The 14,911-nt window shown below is 35.1% G+C and overlaps 1 protein-coding gene across 1 annotated transcript in view; it reads left to right on the top strand.

Moving 5' to 3' along the window:
* Positions 1 to 14,911, top strand: part of STRN3 (striatin 3) — a gene marked incomplete at both ends in the record, with an annotated part of 89,402 nt that overhangs the window by 61,458 nt on the left and 13,033 nt on the right. Inside the window, 6 exon segments of the mRNA XM_084241298.1 lie at positions 2,061 to 2,146; positions 2,152 to 2,200; positions 6,248 to 6,381; positions 7,671 to 7,850; positions 8,034 to 8,077; positions 8,355 to 8,476. Coding sequence (XP_084097424.1) covers positions 2,061 to 2,146; positions 2,152 to 2,200; positions 6,248 to 6,381; positions 7,671 to 7,850; positions 8,034 to 8,077; positions 8,355 to 8,476 — 615 coding nt within the window.

Genomic DNA, 14,911 nt, shown 5'->3' with positions numbered 1-14,911 from the left:
TAGTTCTTCCACTAATTCTTTGATCTCCTGCATTTCTTTTACTTCCCTCTTTAGGGACTCAATTTCATTCTTCTGATCGTTGATTATTTTTCCCTTATCATTGTTTTCCTTTATGACTTCTGTCAGTTTTTTAATCACGGCAATTTTAAATTCTCTTTCTGGAAGGCTCAGAAGTTCTTCCAAGTTACTGTCGTTGCAATCTGGGGGCTGGTTTTCTTTTTGTGGTGTGCTTTTTCTCTGGAGAGTTGCTAGGTTGCGTGGGGTTCTTCTCCTCCCTACTGTCTGTTTTCTAATTTGCCGTATGCGTTGGGACACTGTGTTGTTGGGACTGGCCGGCATCTTGGGTGGGCTTCTCTGCTCCCCTCTGGTTCCTCCAGGAGTCATTGGGCGGCCGGGGCTGTGTGCTGGTGCTGGTCTCCTCCTGGGGGGCGGAGCTCTCTTTAATGGCGCCTGGAGCTCACCTCCGCAGCGGATCCTGCAGGATTCTCCACAGCTCCCGTTCACGGGGTGTGGTGGCTGCAATAGTTCCTTTCCACTCACAGACCTGCTTGCTGTGTCCTTTGTTCTTGTTGGCCGTTTTGGTTTGTTGTTTCCCTCCTCTCTGCTGGTCGGAGAGTGCCGCCTCTGTGGCCGGGGGAGGGGAGCAGGGTTCTTCGCTTCCCTCCCTTCTGGTCCTCTTTTATGGCCACTTTCTTCTTCGGGTAGTTTGCTGGAGTCACCCGTTTATCTTCTGTGTCCCAGTTCTCACTGGGACCTGCCGCTTTTCCTCCCTATTAACTTTTTTTAATGGGAGATCTTACTCGCAGAGTCTCCTCGCCGCCATGTTGCTCCGCCCCTTCCAAACATTTTCTTTCATGTTGAATTTAACTGATGGTTGAACATTCAGTTTTTAATTTTTTGTGTATGAGGTTTTTTTTTTAACAATGTCAAGTGGAAAATCATTAAAACCAAGTTTCTTTGTTATAATTATGTTAGAAAATTTAGACTACTTGATATATTGAATATTTCCATCCATAAGTAGAGTTGCTTAAGCATATCTATGTAGTTAGGAATTAATATAAAATAGAACTACTACTAAACATAAGATTTTTGCCTATTTCCTTTAAGTCTTATAATCTCATTTTGTAAGCATTCTGTTAGAGATACAAAATGTTCCTATAGAGTTACTAATATTCAAGTAATTTGTATAGCATCGCAATTAGTTCATTACTACAGTATTAACTTTCTTATGTAAAGGTCATAATGGATCATCTTTGATTTGCCTATTTTGTGTTTACATTCATGAGAAGACTTTTTTTTATATTTTTTTTTCTGACATTCTAAAATAAAACTTTTTTTTAAGTATATGAGAAAAATGGTTCCTCTGCCATTTCTGAAATTTCAGTGTCAGAACAGAGAGACTCCAAAATACTGCAGAAGCTTTTGAGTTTTGTATAGTATTTTGGGCTTACCTATCCAGACAACAGCTGAAATTCTTCCCTTAAATGTATAGCTATTGACTTTTCAGAACATTATGAGAATCTCAAGAGTTCAAAGGTAAATCAGGTTTTTCAAATTTGTGAGAAATAAAAATCATTTTTGAGAAAAATTGGGTTTGATTTGTTTGTGACAAATGTTTATGAATGTGGCAGGAAAATATCCACATAAACGCTAGGGAACGTTAATTGTATCCTCATAAAAATAACTCGTACTCATTTCTTTGTTAACTTTTTAAATAGTGAATTAACTTGGTGAAGCCTCATGTTTTATTCTTTACACTGTTAAACATTAACCTTAAACACCAAAATTTTCTTCTCTTTCATTAGTACCATCTAGAAGTAAGCTTACAGAACTTATGTTAAATGACAGAAGAATCAATTCTGCTTATGTATCTTAATCATTTAGGTCCTTTTAATTTTTTGGGGGGGGATTAGAGACTTGGTATGAAAACTGAAGATATCTTTAATTACCTCATATTATCTTAAAAATAACCTGCTTGTTACTCAAAGTGGTTTTAAGGCCTGCTGGCAAGTGAGGCAGTTACCATCAAGTGAACCTCTACTGCTGGCATTAATTTACAGGAATCAACAGGAAAAAACTCTATGACATGATAGATAATCTGGGAGATGATAAGTTGTCCCACATCCCTTCAGGAATCTTTAATGAGTCTAGTCACTCTCTACTAGAATGATTGATCATGAAGATGCAAGAGCAGAGGATGAAATTTAGCTACTATGTTTATTTACATTGCAGAAAACAATCTCAGATAACATCTCCTTAATATTGTAATTTGCTAATTATTCATTAGGAACAGTTGTTTAATAAGAGCTCTTACTAGGAGACAATACTAAGCACCAGACATTGTGCTTAGAACTTTACAAATCTATTACAGATTAATTATTTCTTGAAATATTAATATCTTATCTAATTTAATCTTCTAGAATAAGGCAGCACTGTTATTCTTGGGCCTATGTGTACACCACTTGGTAATGAATTTTCTAAAATTCATTTAAATTAGGTATATGTAGAAAATGAAGGTACTACTTAGGTATTTTTTCCAAATTGATTTTAACTGATATGTAGATAAACTTTACTAATTTGTAATTCTAGATCTAGTTAAACTATAGCTTAAGTAATACGACCAAATTCTTACCAAAGACTGTTGTGATATATTTGATATATGTGAGAGAATTTGATTAGTAATTTGGCATATAGATTGAATTTCATTGACGTTTTCATTTTAATTTTAGGGTTATGTTTTTGTTCTTCCATATGTGCACATGTTCTATTCACCTTCCTTTTGCTGTGTAAAGGAATTTGTTTGATGCCCCTATCAACAATTGAATATAGCTTGCTTTCTTTTAATAACACCTTTTCCCTACATTTACAATTCAGTAATTTTGCACTTGCCTCTTACAGTAATCTCTGCATGCATTTGCCCTTCACTATAATCTATAAGAAAAGTTGAGGAAAAAATAAAGATCATTAAAGTAATAAAACCCAAACAAGACTTATTAAAGTGTGAATAGCAATGGGAAAAGTAAATGATCTTGATTTTTCCATACTTTTCCACGGTGAGGTTTTTTCTGCTTTCTTTAGGAAGTAGTTTGTAAAGTGCATGTTCAACTCATTTTTTCATTTTATGCATTTAATAATGGTTTAGCTTCTGAGCTTTTGGTCTGTTTTACCAAGTAAAACTATGAAAATTGGCTTTATTGCTAAGATTTTTGTAGTTAATGTTGATTTAAACTGCAGGTTTTGCAGTTTAAGATGAAGCCTTATTAGCAGAAATAGAAGGACCCTCATAGATGCTTGAAAAAGAAAAAGAAAAAAAACCATATACACCTCACCCTACACAAAATCCTTTTGAGAGCTCTGTGTATTTGTGTGTTTATATGTGTGTGTGCTTGAATGATGGAAAAAGGAGAAGGGGGAAGATTTGATAAGCGCCATCTTCACAATACATTTTAAAGAGTAAATCTTATTAGAATTTGTTACTTAAAAGAAAGTTCAACTTTGACTTAGAGCAAAGAGGGAAACATTAGATTTAAAAATCTGTTTTTGGTGGCAACCTCAAATTCATCCTCTTCTGTTGAAGTCTATGTCATACCTCATGTTACAAAGAAGAAAATGTTCTCAAGGATAGAAACTGGCATTTCAAATTTTCAGTAAAAGCATAGGACATACTATGTTACTATTAGAATAGTGGAATTATTTATTAGACTATGTTCTTTATGTTTGATAAAATAGAAAAAGAAAGGAAAAGTTTGATATTTGAGCTACAGATTTCCTTGGTTGTTAATGTCCATAAAAAGGAAGAATAGTTGTAAGCAAAAGGACTATTACAAGATCCTATTTTGTATTCTCTAAGATTTCTGTAAAGGGAAATGATAATAGTATTCTTAAATTGTTTGATAAATTCTCTTAGAGTGTCTAATTTTTATTACATAATAAACATTAATGATAACTTCTATATAATTAAAACTGCTTTTAATTTTATTTTTCTTTGAATTGCTGATGATGTTTTTACTGTTTATGTAATCACTTGCTGCAGGTAATTTTATTAATATTAGTAAAATGAATTCATAGAACAGAAATTAATTCTCTGCAGGGAAACAAGGGCAAATAAATTGGTTCTCTACTGTGGTTACTCTGTCCCCCAGTGTTACATGATTATGAAAAGTAGTAAATACAACTTAAAAGATATTTTTCACATAGCTACATATGTAAATTAATGCTGAACGTATAGGATAGCTTGCTCTATATAAGCCTATGTTTATATAGAGATAGGAAGAAAATTATACATGCTTAATTAGAAACGAGCCTACTGCCAACTTTTTGTTTCATACACTTAATCCGAAACTCCAATAAAACTATGTAATAGTGCTCAACACTTGCCTTCATGTACCCCTAAATTGATCAAACATTGGTCAGAAATATCTCTAGACAAATATGTAATGCAAAATAATTTACTGTTATGTTAAAGTTACTTTATTGGGCTTTTGTCATGATTGTGTTGTTGAGTATTTGTATAATTGTGAGTCAGACTAATTAGGGCATTTTGTTCTAACTTGTTTTACAAATTCTGAGTCCTGTACTAAAAAATGATTTGAATAAATATTTTTTATAATTGTTCTTAAACATAATTTTAAACTGTTAATTTTATAGTTCTTGGCTGCTTCTGGAATTAGTAATACCTGCATACTAGATATTGGTAAGGGAGAATCGGTGCCACAGAGTGTTCAGTTTAAATAAGTATAAATCACTGAAAGATTAAATACTAGTATCCATCCCTTTGTTTATTTTCAATCACATTTACTCTAGCTCAGTTGCCAACTCACTTTTAGAAATACCAATTTATGTAACTTATCTTGAAATTATAAATAAGACATTTCTAAATAGAGATAAATTTTACTTTTGCATTAGTATTTAGTTAGAAAAAATTGACATGTAGTTTTTCATAATAACTTTGTCTATCAGTGATGACTGACAATTTCATTACACTTGCTGTGTTTCCTGTAGTCACTAAATTTAAATAATCTTTTTTATGGAAGCTTTTCAAAATTAATCAGCTTGAGATTTTAGACATTTCCCTTTTAAACTTGCTCATAATTTTAAATGTTTTGATATGTTGAGTTGGTTTTGTATCACAATGACTTGTGTGCGTTCCCCTTGCATATAAAATTTTAGTTTTGAAGCATGTTTGAAATTTTGCTATAACTATTAGAGCAAAATATTTATCTAACAATATAGTTATTCAAATATGACAGGGTTTACATAATCAAAGTATATTTAGAGAAAAAGATACATTTTAGGTAACATAATTGGAACAAGTAATACTAACAAGGAAAGCTAGAATAATACACATGATATAAGAAAACCAAGTAAATGAAGCTTTCACCTGAGTTTAATTTGAAATTGAGCTAGCAATAATAATTCTGAGCAGAAATTTAAAGTTCTAGTCAGTCATTATAGATTAATTATTTTAATTTAGAACTATAATGGTAAATAAGAAGGAAGTAAAAATCATAGTCAAAGCTTGAAAACTGGAAGTTGTTCTAAAGATCACATGTATTTTTAACCTTTTACAGAAAGAAAGCTGACATTGTTGATGGTAGAACTCCCCTTTTCCTAGATCATTGCTGTTTTTGGAGGAATCTGAACAACTTCAGACTTCATTTCAATAAACTGATATGCTATATTGCAGACTGAAAACTGTTTACATTTGAATGTTAATTAATAATTTTTATCAGTAACTAGAATACCTAGCACTTACAAGCAAATATGATTTTTTAAAACTGAAGGACTTAGAAACAACCTATTATATTTTTAAAGTACTGTATGAGTTATTTGAGGTTGATGGTAGAGGTTTGTTCCCAGAAATAGCTGAAACCAATAATTAATACCTTTATATAGTCAAAATAGGTCCTGTTTCTTACTAACATGTCAAACTATATATGTTATACCAATTAAGTGATAAATAAAAGTGATTTAACCCACTTGTTACCCTAGAATATAGTTTAAAAACATTTAGTGCACATTTGATTTGTAGACGATTATGTTGCAATTTGTAAGTAAACAAAGCAACACTTGTTTATTACTATTCAGTTAATAGGTTTTTTTGAGTAGAAGAATATGGAGGGAAGTGGGAAAATAAAAATAAATTATTACTGAATATTATAACTGTTAAGTGCTTACATTTCCCCCACAATATTGTCTTGTACTGTATGATGTTTCAGCATTTAAGAAGCGGTTTTGTTCTTTATAGCTGAACCAATAACGTTTCCATCTGGAGGAGGCAAGTCATTTATTATGGGTTCTGATGATGTTTTGTTAAGTGTACTGGGCCTTGGAGACCTTGCAGACTTGACGGTAACAAATGATGCAGACTATAGTTATGATGTAAGTGCAGTTTTATTTTTAATTTTTTAATGATTTAATAGAAGGCGCCTTTATTTTTTGGAAACACTTATAAAAGAATTAATATCAAGGTGCATGGAAAAGATAAGTTTAAGCGTGTCAGTATATTGATATGAAGTGACACACAATCTTTCATAAGTACTTTTTTTGTGTTTTATATAAATTTTTCTTAAGTATTATGGTGGATTAGCTGGGAGTTTGGGGTGATTGATTACTTTAAAATATTGGTGAATAAAGTTATCTTGAGTAGTCATGTCTTAATTATCTACTCAAATTAAGCCATATTGGTGTTAACAAGAAAAAATTGGACAGCTAGAATCACTTATTTGCTTCAGAATAATACATAAAAAACACATTTTTAAGGATACTGTTAACGTTAACTTGCCATTTCCTGAGTATTGTAATCCTTCATTTGAGGATGGGGAGAGGTTTAAAGAAAGGATTAGAAGGCAGTATTAGAGGTAAAACTAGTCTTGGATTAAATATTTTGTAAACACTCAATTGAGAGCTAACTATTCTTATTTAGATTTTTATGCTAGTGCTTTCATAGTTTTTCAGCATTTTTAAAGTTTTATTAAAAATCCCCCTTTTCTACATTTTATGCTTATATTAGTATTTTTAGAGATACCAACCTTGATGGGCTGGATTATTCTCATTAATATGTTTAATGTTTATAAGTAAGTAAATTCTAGTAAACTTACAACTACTTTAGATGTGGCTTCACAGCCTATCTTTACAGATGGAGAAATGAAGGTGAAAGATAAAAAATATTAATATCACTATTAATGAAAATATTCCTTAAGTTTCTTTTTTTCAGACATCTGGAAGATAAAATCTTAACTTGCTGCCTTTAAATTTTTCATGTGCAATTTTCTGAATGACAGTTGTACTGTTAATATTATTCTCTTGGATTTTTGATAGTACTTTATTTAATTCATTTTCATTTAAGTCTTGCAGCATTTTAGTTTCTTAGCTGTTCTCATAGGACAGTTAATAGGAATTTAGGTTTAGCCTGATGACTAGGTAAAACAGATTAAGGGACTCTCTGATCTAGGTATTTGAATTGAAAGCTAATGAAATGGTTCTTCTTAGTTCCTATTAAAGGGTAAAGATTTTTCATAGTTTTTAGGGCACTTTAAATTTCCACTGGGATGGTTAGCAAAGCAGTTTTAAATATATGTTTTAAACACACCAAAACAAGCAAACAGAAACTCCATAGGCATATCAATTTACTGTTTTCACCCCTGAATATTACATTCCTTTCTTTTTAGTTGCCTGCCAATAAAGATGCCTTTCGAAAGACATGGAACCCCAAGTATACACTACGTAGTCATTTTGATGGAGTACGGGCATTAGCTTTTCATCCTGTAGAACCTGTGCTGGTTACTGCCTCTGAGGACCATACTCTTAAACTTTGGAACTTGCAAAAAACAGTTCCTGCCAAAAAGCAAGTATTTTAATGTTAACCTGTGTTTTTTTCCTTTCCAAATTTGTTAATAAGTAATTATTCTTTATGGCTCACTATCTTTTATGCACTCCTTTAATCTTGTGACTCTTAAATATCCACCAGTGATTTATTGTTATTTAATGGCCTTCTTCTCTCCTACCCTTTTTGTTCCCCCTCTTTTAGGAGTGCCTCTTTAGATGTAGAGCCTATCTACACATTTAGGGCCCACATGTAAGTTTTATTGAATTAGTACTTAATTACCTATCATAATTGTTAATAACTACTATTTATTCTCAAACCTTGTAATTTTCTTACAATGTTTGTTTTATACTAAAGACATTTTATTTGAATGTTCTCATTAATAATTCTATTAGAAGATATCACTGCTGTTCAAGATTTTATGTTTACCTTAATAGTGTTTAGATACTTCATAAATTCAGAGCTTGGGGGAGTGGGGATGTGAGTTTAGAATTTATAAGTAATTTTCTCCTTTTTTTCTCCATACTAGTGGCCCTGTTCTATCATTAGCTATTAGTTCTAATGGAGAACAATGTTTTAGTGGTGGTATTGATGCAACCATCCAGTGGTGGAATATGCCTAGTCCTAATGTGGATCCATATGATACATATGGTAAGTAAAAGGTTTAAAATGTACTTTTTTACGTGAATGGAGAAAACATGTTTAATCTACTCAGTTTTTCCATTTACTAGTAATTTGTTTTATTAATGAGAAAAAAATAAGAATTATGGCATGAACATTTAAGCCTGAAAATTGGTATTTTTCTCTCTGGTGTCCAAAGGTTTTAAACTACGCTAATCAAAATATTGATTAATTTCAGTTCCAGTTACCAAAAAAAGAATAAAATTTAATATAAGGTATAATTTTTTAAACTAAAATAGTATATGTACTTCAGAAATACATAATGGAAGACTATAGAAACAAATAGTCCATGAAGCTAGAATAATACCAGATTATCTAAATAAAATGAGACCTACACCATGACACATAGTTGTGAAGCTTCCACTAGTTCAAGACAGAGTATTAAAAGTGGCTAGGGGAAAAAAGCTGATAGCCTATAAAGGTACTTCCATCAAGTTTATATCAGACTTCTCTGAAGTACATACAAGCACAGAGCATGCTACTAAATGCAATTTTTGAGGCCAACATTACATGACACCAAAAAAAGACATGGTGGGAATCCCTGGTGGCATAAGGGTTAAATCTCAGTGCTATCACCACTATGACCTGAGTTCGATACCCAGCCAAGGAGCTAACCCACATATGGCACAGAAGACCTCTCCTGTCTCACCCACTGCTCCCCTTAGCAGTGTATTTCAGTAAATCTTCTTGTTCTGCATCCGACTCTGTCTCTGATGAATCCTCTCACCCCCACCCGCAGCAGCTGTATCCTACACCCCAGTTCTTCTCCTCTTCCCCCCCAAAAAGGCAAGGACATTTCATAAAAGGAAATCACAAATCAATATCCCTGATAAACATAGATGCAAAAGTCCTCAACAAAATCTTAGCATTAATGCCTTCAATATGTAGTAAACATGTCTAGGTGGGGTTTACTGCAGGGATGCAAGGGGGTAGGGTAAACATCTGAAAATTGATCAGTATCATTCATCATATTAACAAAAGGAAAGAGCAAATCATGTAATTTTATCAGTAGATATATGGAAAGTATTTGATAAGATTCAAGATCCATTTATGATAAAAATCCTCAGAAAATGGGGGTAAGAGCAACATATCTAAGTATAATAAAAGCCATGTATGACAAACTCACAGCTAACAACATACTCAGTGGTGAATGCTTTTTCTCTGAAATCGAGTTCTAAACAAGGGTGTCCACTTTCACCAGTGCTATTCAATGTTATTGGAAGTTCTAGCTAGAGCAGTCAGACAAGGAATACATAAAAGGACTCGAAATTAGGGGGAGGTAGTAAAGCTTATCATTTGCAGATGACATGACAATATACATGGAAGACCCTAAAGAACCCACTAAAAAACTATCAGAAACAATAAATCAGTACAGTAAATTGGCAGGCTACAAAATCAATTTCATTCTTCTATGCAAATAATGAAGATGAATAGAAAGAAACCAAGAAAAGAACCCCCTTGCTATTGCATCAAAGAGAATTAAATACCAAGGAGGTAAAGGACCTGTAGAGTAAAAACTGGAAGACATTGTTAAAAGAAATAGAAGAAGGAAAAGGAAAGGAAAGATACACCCTGCTCATAGATTGAAAGAATTGATGTTACTAAAATGACTTTTTTATCCAAAGCAATATATGGATTAAATGCAATCCCAAAGTTTCAGTGGCATTCCTCAAAGAGATGGAGCAAACATTACTGAGCAGTGTATGGATCCACAAAAGACACTCAATAACCAAGGCAATTTTGACAAAAAGAAGGAAGAATGGTGGCATCACACTCCTGATTTCAAACTATACTACAAAGGAAATCAAAACAGTATGAAATTAAAATACCAATTTGTGTCTATACAAATGGAGTAGAATTGAGAGCTAGAAGTAAACCCACACTTAACAAAGGAGCTAAGAATATGCATTGGGGAAAGGAAAATCTCTTCAACAAACGATGTTAGGAAAGTGTACAGCCATGTGGAAAAGAATGAAACCATACCATGATCTCCCACAATATACAAAAATTAACTCAAAATAGATTAAAGACTTGGATATCTTAGACCTAAAACCATAGAATACATTAAAAGAAACACTCAGGGCCTCCCCTTGTGGCTCAGGCAGTTGAGCGCCGCGCTGTGAAGCTGTCCACAGCCTCTGCAGGCCAGTGAGGGACCCACATAGCACTGCAGACCTCTCTTGTCTCTCCTGCTGTTCCCCTCAGCAGTGTGTTTCGTCAGTCTGCCTGTTCTGTTACCCGCCCTGTCTCTGGTGAAACCTCTCACCCTCCCACACATCTGGCCTGTGCCCCAGTCCTTGTATAAAATAAATAAATCTTTTTATAAAATAAATAAATGAAAGAAACATGCAAAACTCTACAACATTAACCTCAGTGATGTATTGAGGGATTCTACTCCAACCACAGAGAAACAGAAACAAATAGTCCCTCATTAAAATAAAAAACTCAAAATAGCAAGAGAAACTGTCATTAAAATGAAAAGACATCCTGTTGAATAGGAGAAAATATTCGCACATTGTCAAGTGAATAGAGGCTAATATTCAAGATCTATAAAGGTATGTGAACAGCTTAACAAAAAGAAAAGGAAAAAAAAATTCCAAAATGGACAGAAAGGCTAAATAGACATTTCTCCAAAAAAGACATACACATGGCTAATAAACATATTAAAATATGCTCAGTAATCATTTACTGCCCAGGAAATGCAAATCAGAATCACAGTGAGATACCAGTTTACATCTGTGAGAATGGCCCATATCACAGTCCAGAAGCAACAAGTGTTGATGAGGATGTAGAGAAAAAGGATCCCTTATACATTGTTGATGTACATGAAGACTGATCCAACACTTTTGAAAATGGTTTGGAATTTTCTTAAAATTTTAAAAGTAGATCTACCAAACCAACCAGCAATTCCATTCTTAGGTATTGACCTGAAAAATCAAAAACTCTAGGGCCTCCCTGGTGATGCAAGGGGGTAAGCACAGCACTATGAAGCTATCTGCAGCCTCTGTAGCACGAATTCAATCCCTAGTCAGCCAGGGAGATACCCACATGACGCAGCAGACCTCTCCTGTCTCGCCCACTGCTCCCTTCAGCAGTGTATTTCATCAGTCTGCCTATGCTGTTGCCCGCTCTGTCTCTGGTGAATCCTCTCACCCCCCCACACCTCTGGCCTATACCCCAGTACTTGTATGCATAAATAATTAAATCTTTAAAAAATGCAAAAACCCCAATTTGAAGGGATATATGAATGGATATGTTCATTGTAGCACTGTTTAAAATAGTCAAGTTATGGAAGCAACCTAAGTGCCCAAGGACACATGAGTTGATAAGATGTGAGATAGATACATCGATAGACACACATACACAATGGAATACTACTTAGCTTTAAAAAAAAAAAGATGAGGGCCTCCCCGGTGGCGCAGCAGTTGAGCGCTGGGTTGCGAAGGTGCCTGCAGCCTCTGCAGCACCGGTTCGATCCCCGGCTGCTCCCCGGCCACCAGAGGAGGGTCCCATGTGGCGCGCAGACCTCTCCTGCCGCCCGCTGCTCCCCTCAGCAGTGTACTTCGGTCCTTCTGCCTGCTCTGCTCCCCGCTCTGGCTCTGGTGGAATCTCTCACCCTCCCGCGCTTCTGACTGTACCCAGTGCTTGTATAAATAAATAAAAAAAAAAAAAAAAAAAAAAGATGGGGCCTCCCCGGTGTTGCAGTGGTAGAGCGCTGGGTTGTGAAGCTGCCCTCAGCCTCTACAGTGCCGGTTCGATCCCTGGCCGCCAGTCGAGGGTCCCACATGGCACGCAGACCTCTTCTGCCGCCCGCTGCTCCCCTCAGCAGTGTACTTCGTCATTCTGCCTACTCTGCTTTCCCCTCTGGCTCTGGTAAATTCTCTCACCCTCCCGCGCTTCTTGCATAAATAAATAAATAAATAAATCTTTTAAAAAAAAAAAAACAAAAACAAAAAACATGAACACTGGCCATTTGTAACATGGATGGACCTGTTATGCTAAGTGAAAGAAGCCAAAAGGAGAAACAGAAATACTGGATTGTTTCGCTTGTATGTAGTGTATAGAGAGTCAAACGAAACTAGACCATAAACAAATCCTAGAAATCTAACCAAAAGTGTTGAGGCTACCAGTGGAGAAAGGGAACAATTGAGAGCTTAGGCAGATGGGGCACAGTGCACTATGGTGGAGGACTATAAATACCTTGGTTGTGGGTGTGGTATGGGAACATACAGCTGTTGAAGTGGAACCTTATATTTGTAAATTTTATGACAGTATTGTTACCTTAACAAAAATGATTGGAAAAAAATCAAATGGGCACAGTAAAGGTGTAAACCAGCACAACTTTTTAGAGGGCAGATATTTAATTGAAAGAAAAGATATTATGTACTCATGAATATCACTTTTAGAAGTCTAACCTATCAAAGTACTTGCACATTTCTTCAAATATATTTATAGTAGCATTGTTTATAATTATAAAAATGAATGTTCAGTAGTATGATAATGGCTACATAAACAGTGGTCTTTTGTAGGCTCATTTGAAAAGAATCCAAGTGCTCTTCATTTCATTGCATACAAATTTGATATCAACATGCGAGGCACAGCAGGGAACTTTCTATTTTATTATTTTTTTAAAAGATTTATTTTTTATTTATACACTAGGTAGGGTACAGGCCAGAGGTGCGGGAGGGTGAGCGGATTCACCAGAGACTGAGTGGGGAACAGAACAGGCAGAGTGGGCGACAGGAGAGGTCTACTTCACCATGTGGGAATCTCCCTGGCCGGCTGGGAATCGAACCTGTGCTCCAGATGCTGTGGACAGCTACACAGCACTGTGCTCAACCCGCTGCACCACTGGGGAGGCCTAGAAGGGATCTTTTTAGTATAGAGTTTTAAGCTAGGAAGTTACCTGATAAAGAGAAATTTATTTTATTATTTTCTTTTTTTTTTTATAAATTTTATTGTTATATTCCCCATACAATTGCAGCCCCCCCATTCTGACCCCAATCCCTCCCCTCCCGCCCCCACCCCCCTAAAAGTGTCTCTGGTTTATAGTTTTTTGTTGATTTTGATTTTCACTTTCTTATAGTTATTCATTTTCCTGGTCCCTTATTTAAGTTTTCTAGATTCCTGCTATGAGTGAGACCATCCGGTATTTTTCTTTTTCTTTTTGGCTTATTTCGCTGAGCATGATCCCTTCCAGCGCCATCCATGTTGCAGCAAATTGCATGTGTTTATCTTTTTTGAATGCTGAGTAATATTCCATGGTATATATGTACCACATCTTCTTGATCCAGTCATCTATTTTTGGGCATTTGGGTTGTTTCCAAAGCTTAGCTATTGTAAACAGTGCTGCTATAAACATAGGGGTGCAGGTGTTGTTTGGAATTGATGTTTCTGTGTCCTTTGGGTAAATACCTAGGAGTGGAATTGCTGCATCATATGGAAGCTCTATGTTTAGTAGGTCCAGAAATCTCCACACAGCTTTCCACAGTGGTTGGACCAGTTTGCACTCCCACCAACAGTGCAGAAGAGTTCCTTTTTCTCCACACCCTCGCCAACATTTGTTGTTGCTAGTTTTTTTAATATGTGCCATTCTCACTGGTGTAAGATGGTATCTCATGGTAGTTTTGATTTGCATTTCCCTGATGACAAGTGATGTTGAACATTTTTTCATATGCCTGTTGGCCATTTGCATTTCCTCTTCAGAGAAGTTTCTTTTTAGCTCTTCTGCCCATTTTTTGACTGGATTATTTTCTTTGTTGTTGTTGAGTCTCATCAGCTCTTTGCAGATTTTTGTGATCAGTCCTTTATCATTAGTGTTGGGTGCAAAAATGTTCTCCCAGTTGGTGGGGTTTCTCTTTGTTTTTGTTATTGTCTCTTTTGCTGTGCAAAAGCTCTTTAATTTGATGTAGTCCCAGCTGTTTATCTTTGCCTTCACTATCACTGCTTTGGGTGATGTGTCTGTAAAGATGTCTTTGATGTGCAAATCACGTAGTGTTTCGCCTATATTTCCTTCTATATATTTTATGGTTTCAGGTCTTATATCTAGTTCTTTAATCCATTTTGAGTTGATTTTTGTGTATGGTGTGAGGCAGTGGTCAAGCTTCATTCTTTTGCATGTAGCGACCCAGTTTTCCCAGCACCATTTATTGAACAAACTTTCTTTGCTCCAATGCATATTCTTTGCTCCTTTGCCAAAGATTAGGTGACCATAAATCTGTGGGTTTATTTCTGGATTTTCTATTCGATTCCATTGGTCTGTATGTCTGTTCTTGTTCCAATACCATGCAGTTTTGATGATTATGGCTTTGTAGTATAGTTTGAAGTCTGGGAGTGTGATGCCTCCATTCCCTTCTTTTTTTTTCAGGAGAGCTTTGGCTATTCGGGGTTTTTTGTGATTCCATA

Source organism: Talpa europaea (genome assembly GCF_964194135.1).
Source record: "Talpa europaea genome assembly, chromosome: 8".
Classification (NCBI taxonomy): Eukaryota; Metazoa; Chordata; class Mammalia; order Eulipotyphla; family Talpidae; genus Talpa; species Talpa europaea.
The sequence above is the reverse complement of the archived record's forward strand: the minus strand, read 5'-3'. Positions and strand labels throughout refer to the sequence as shown.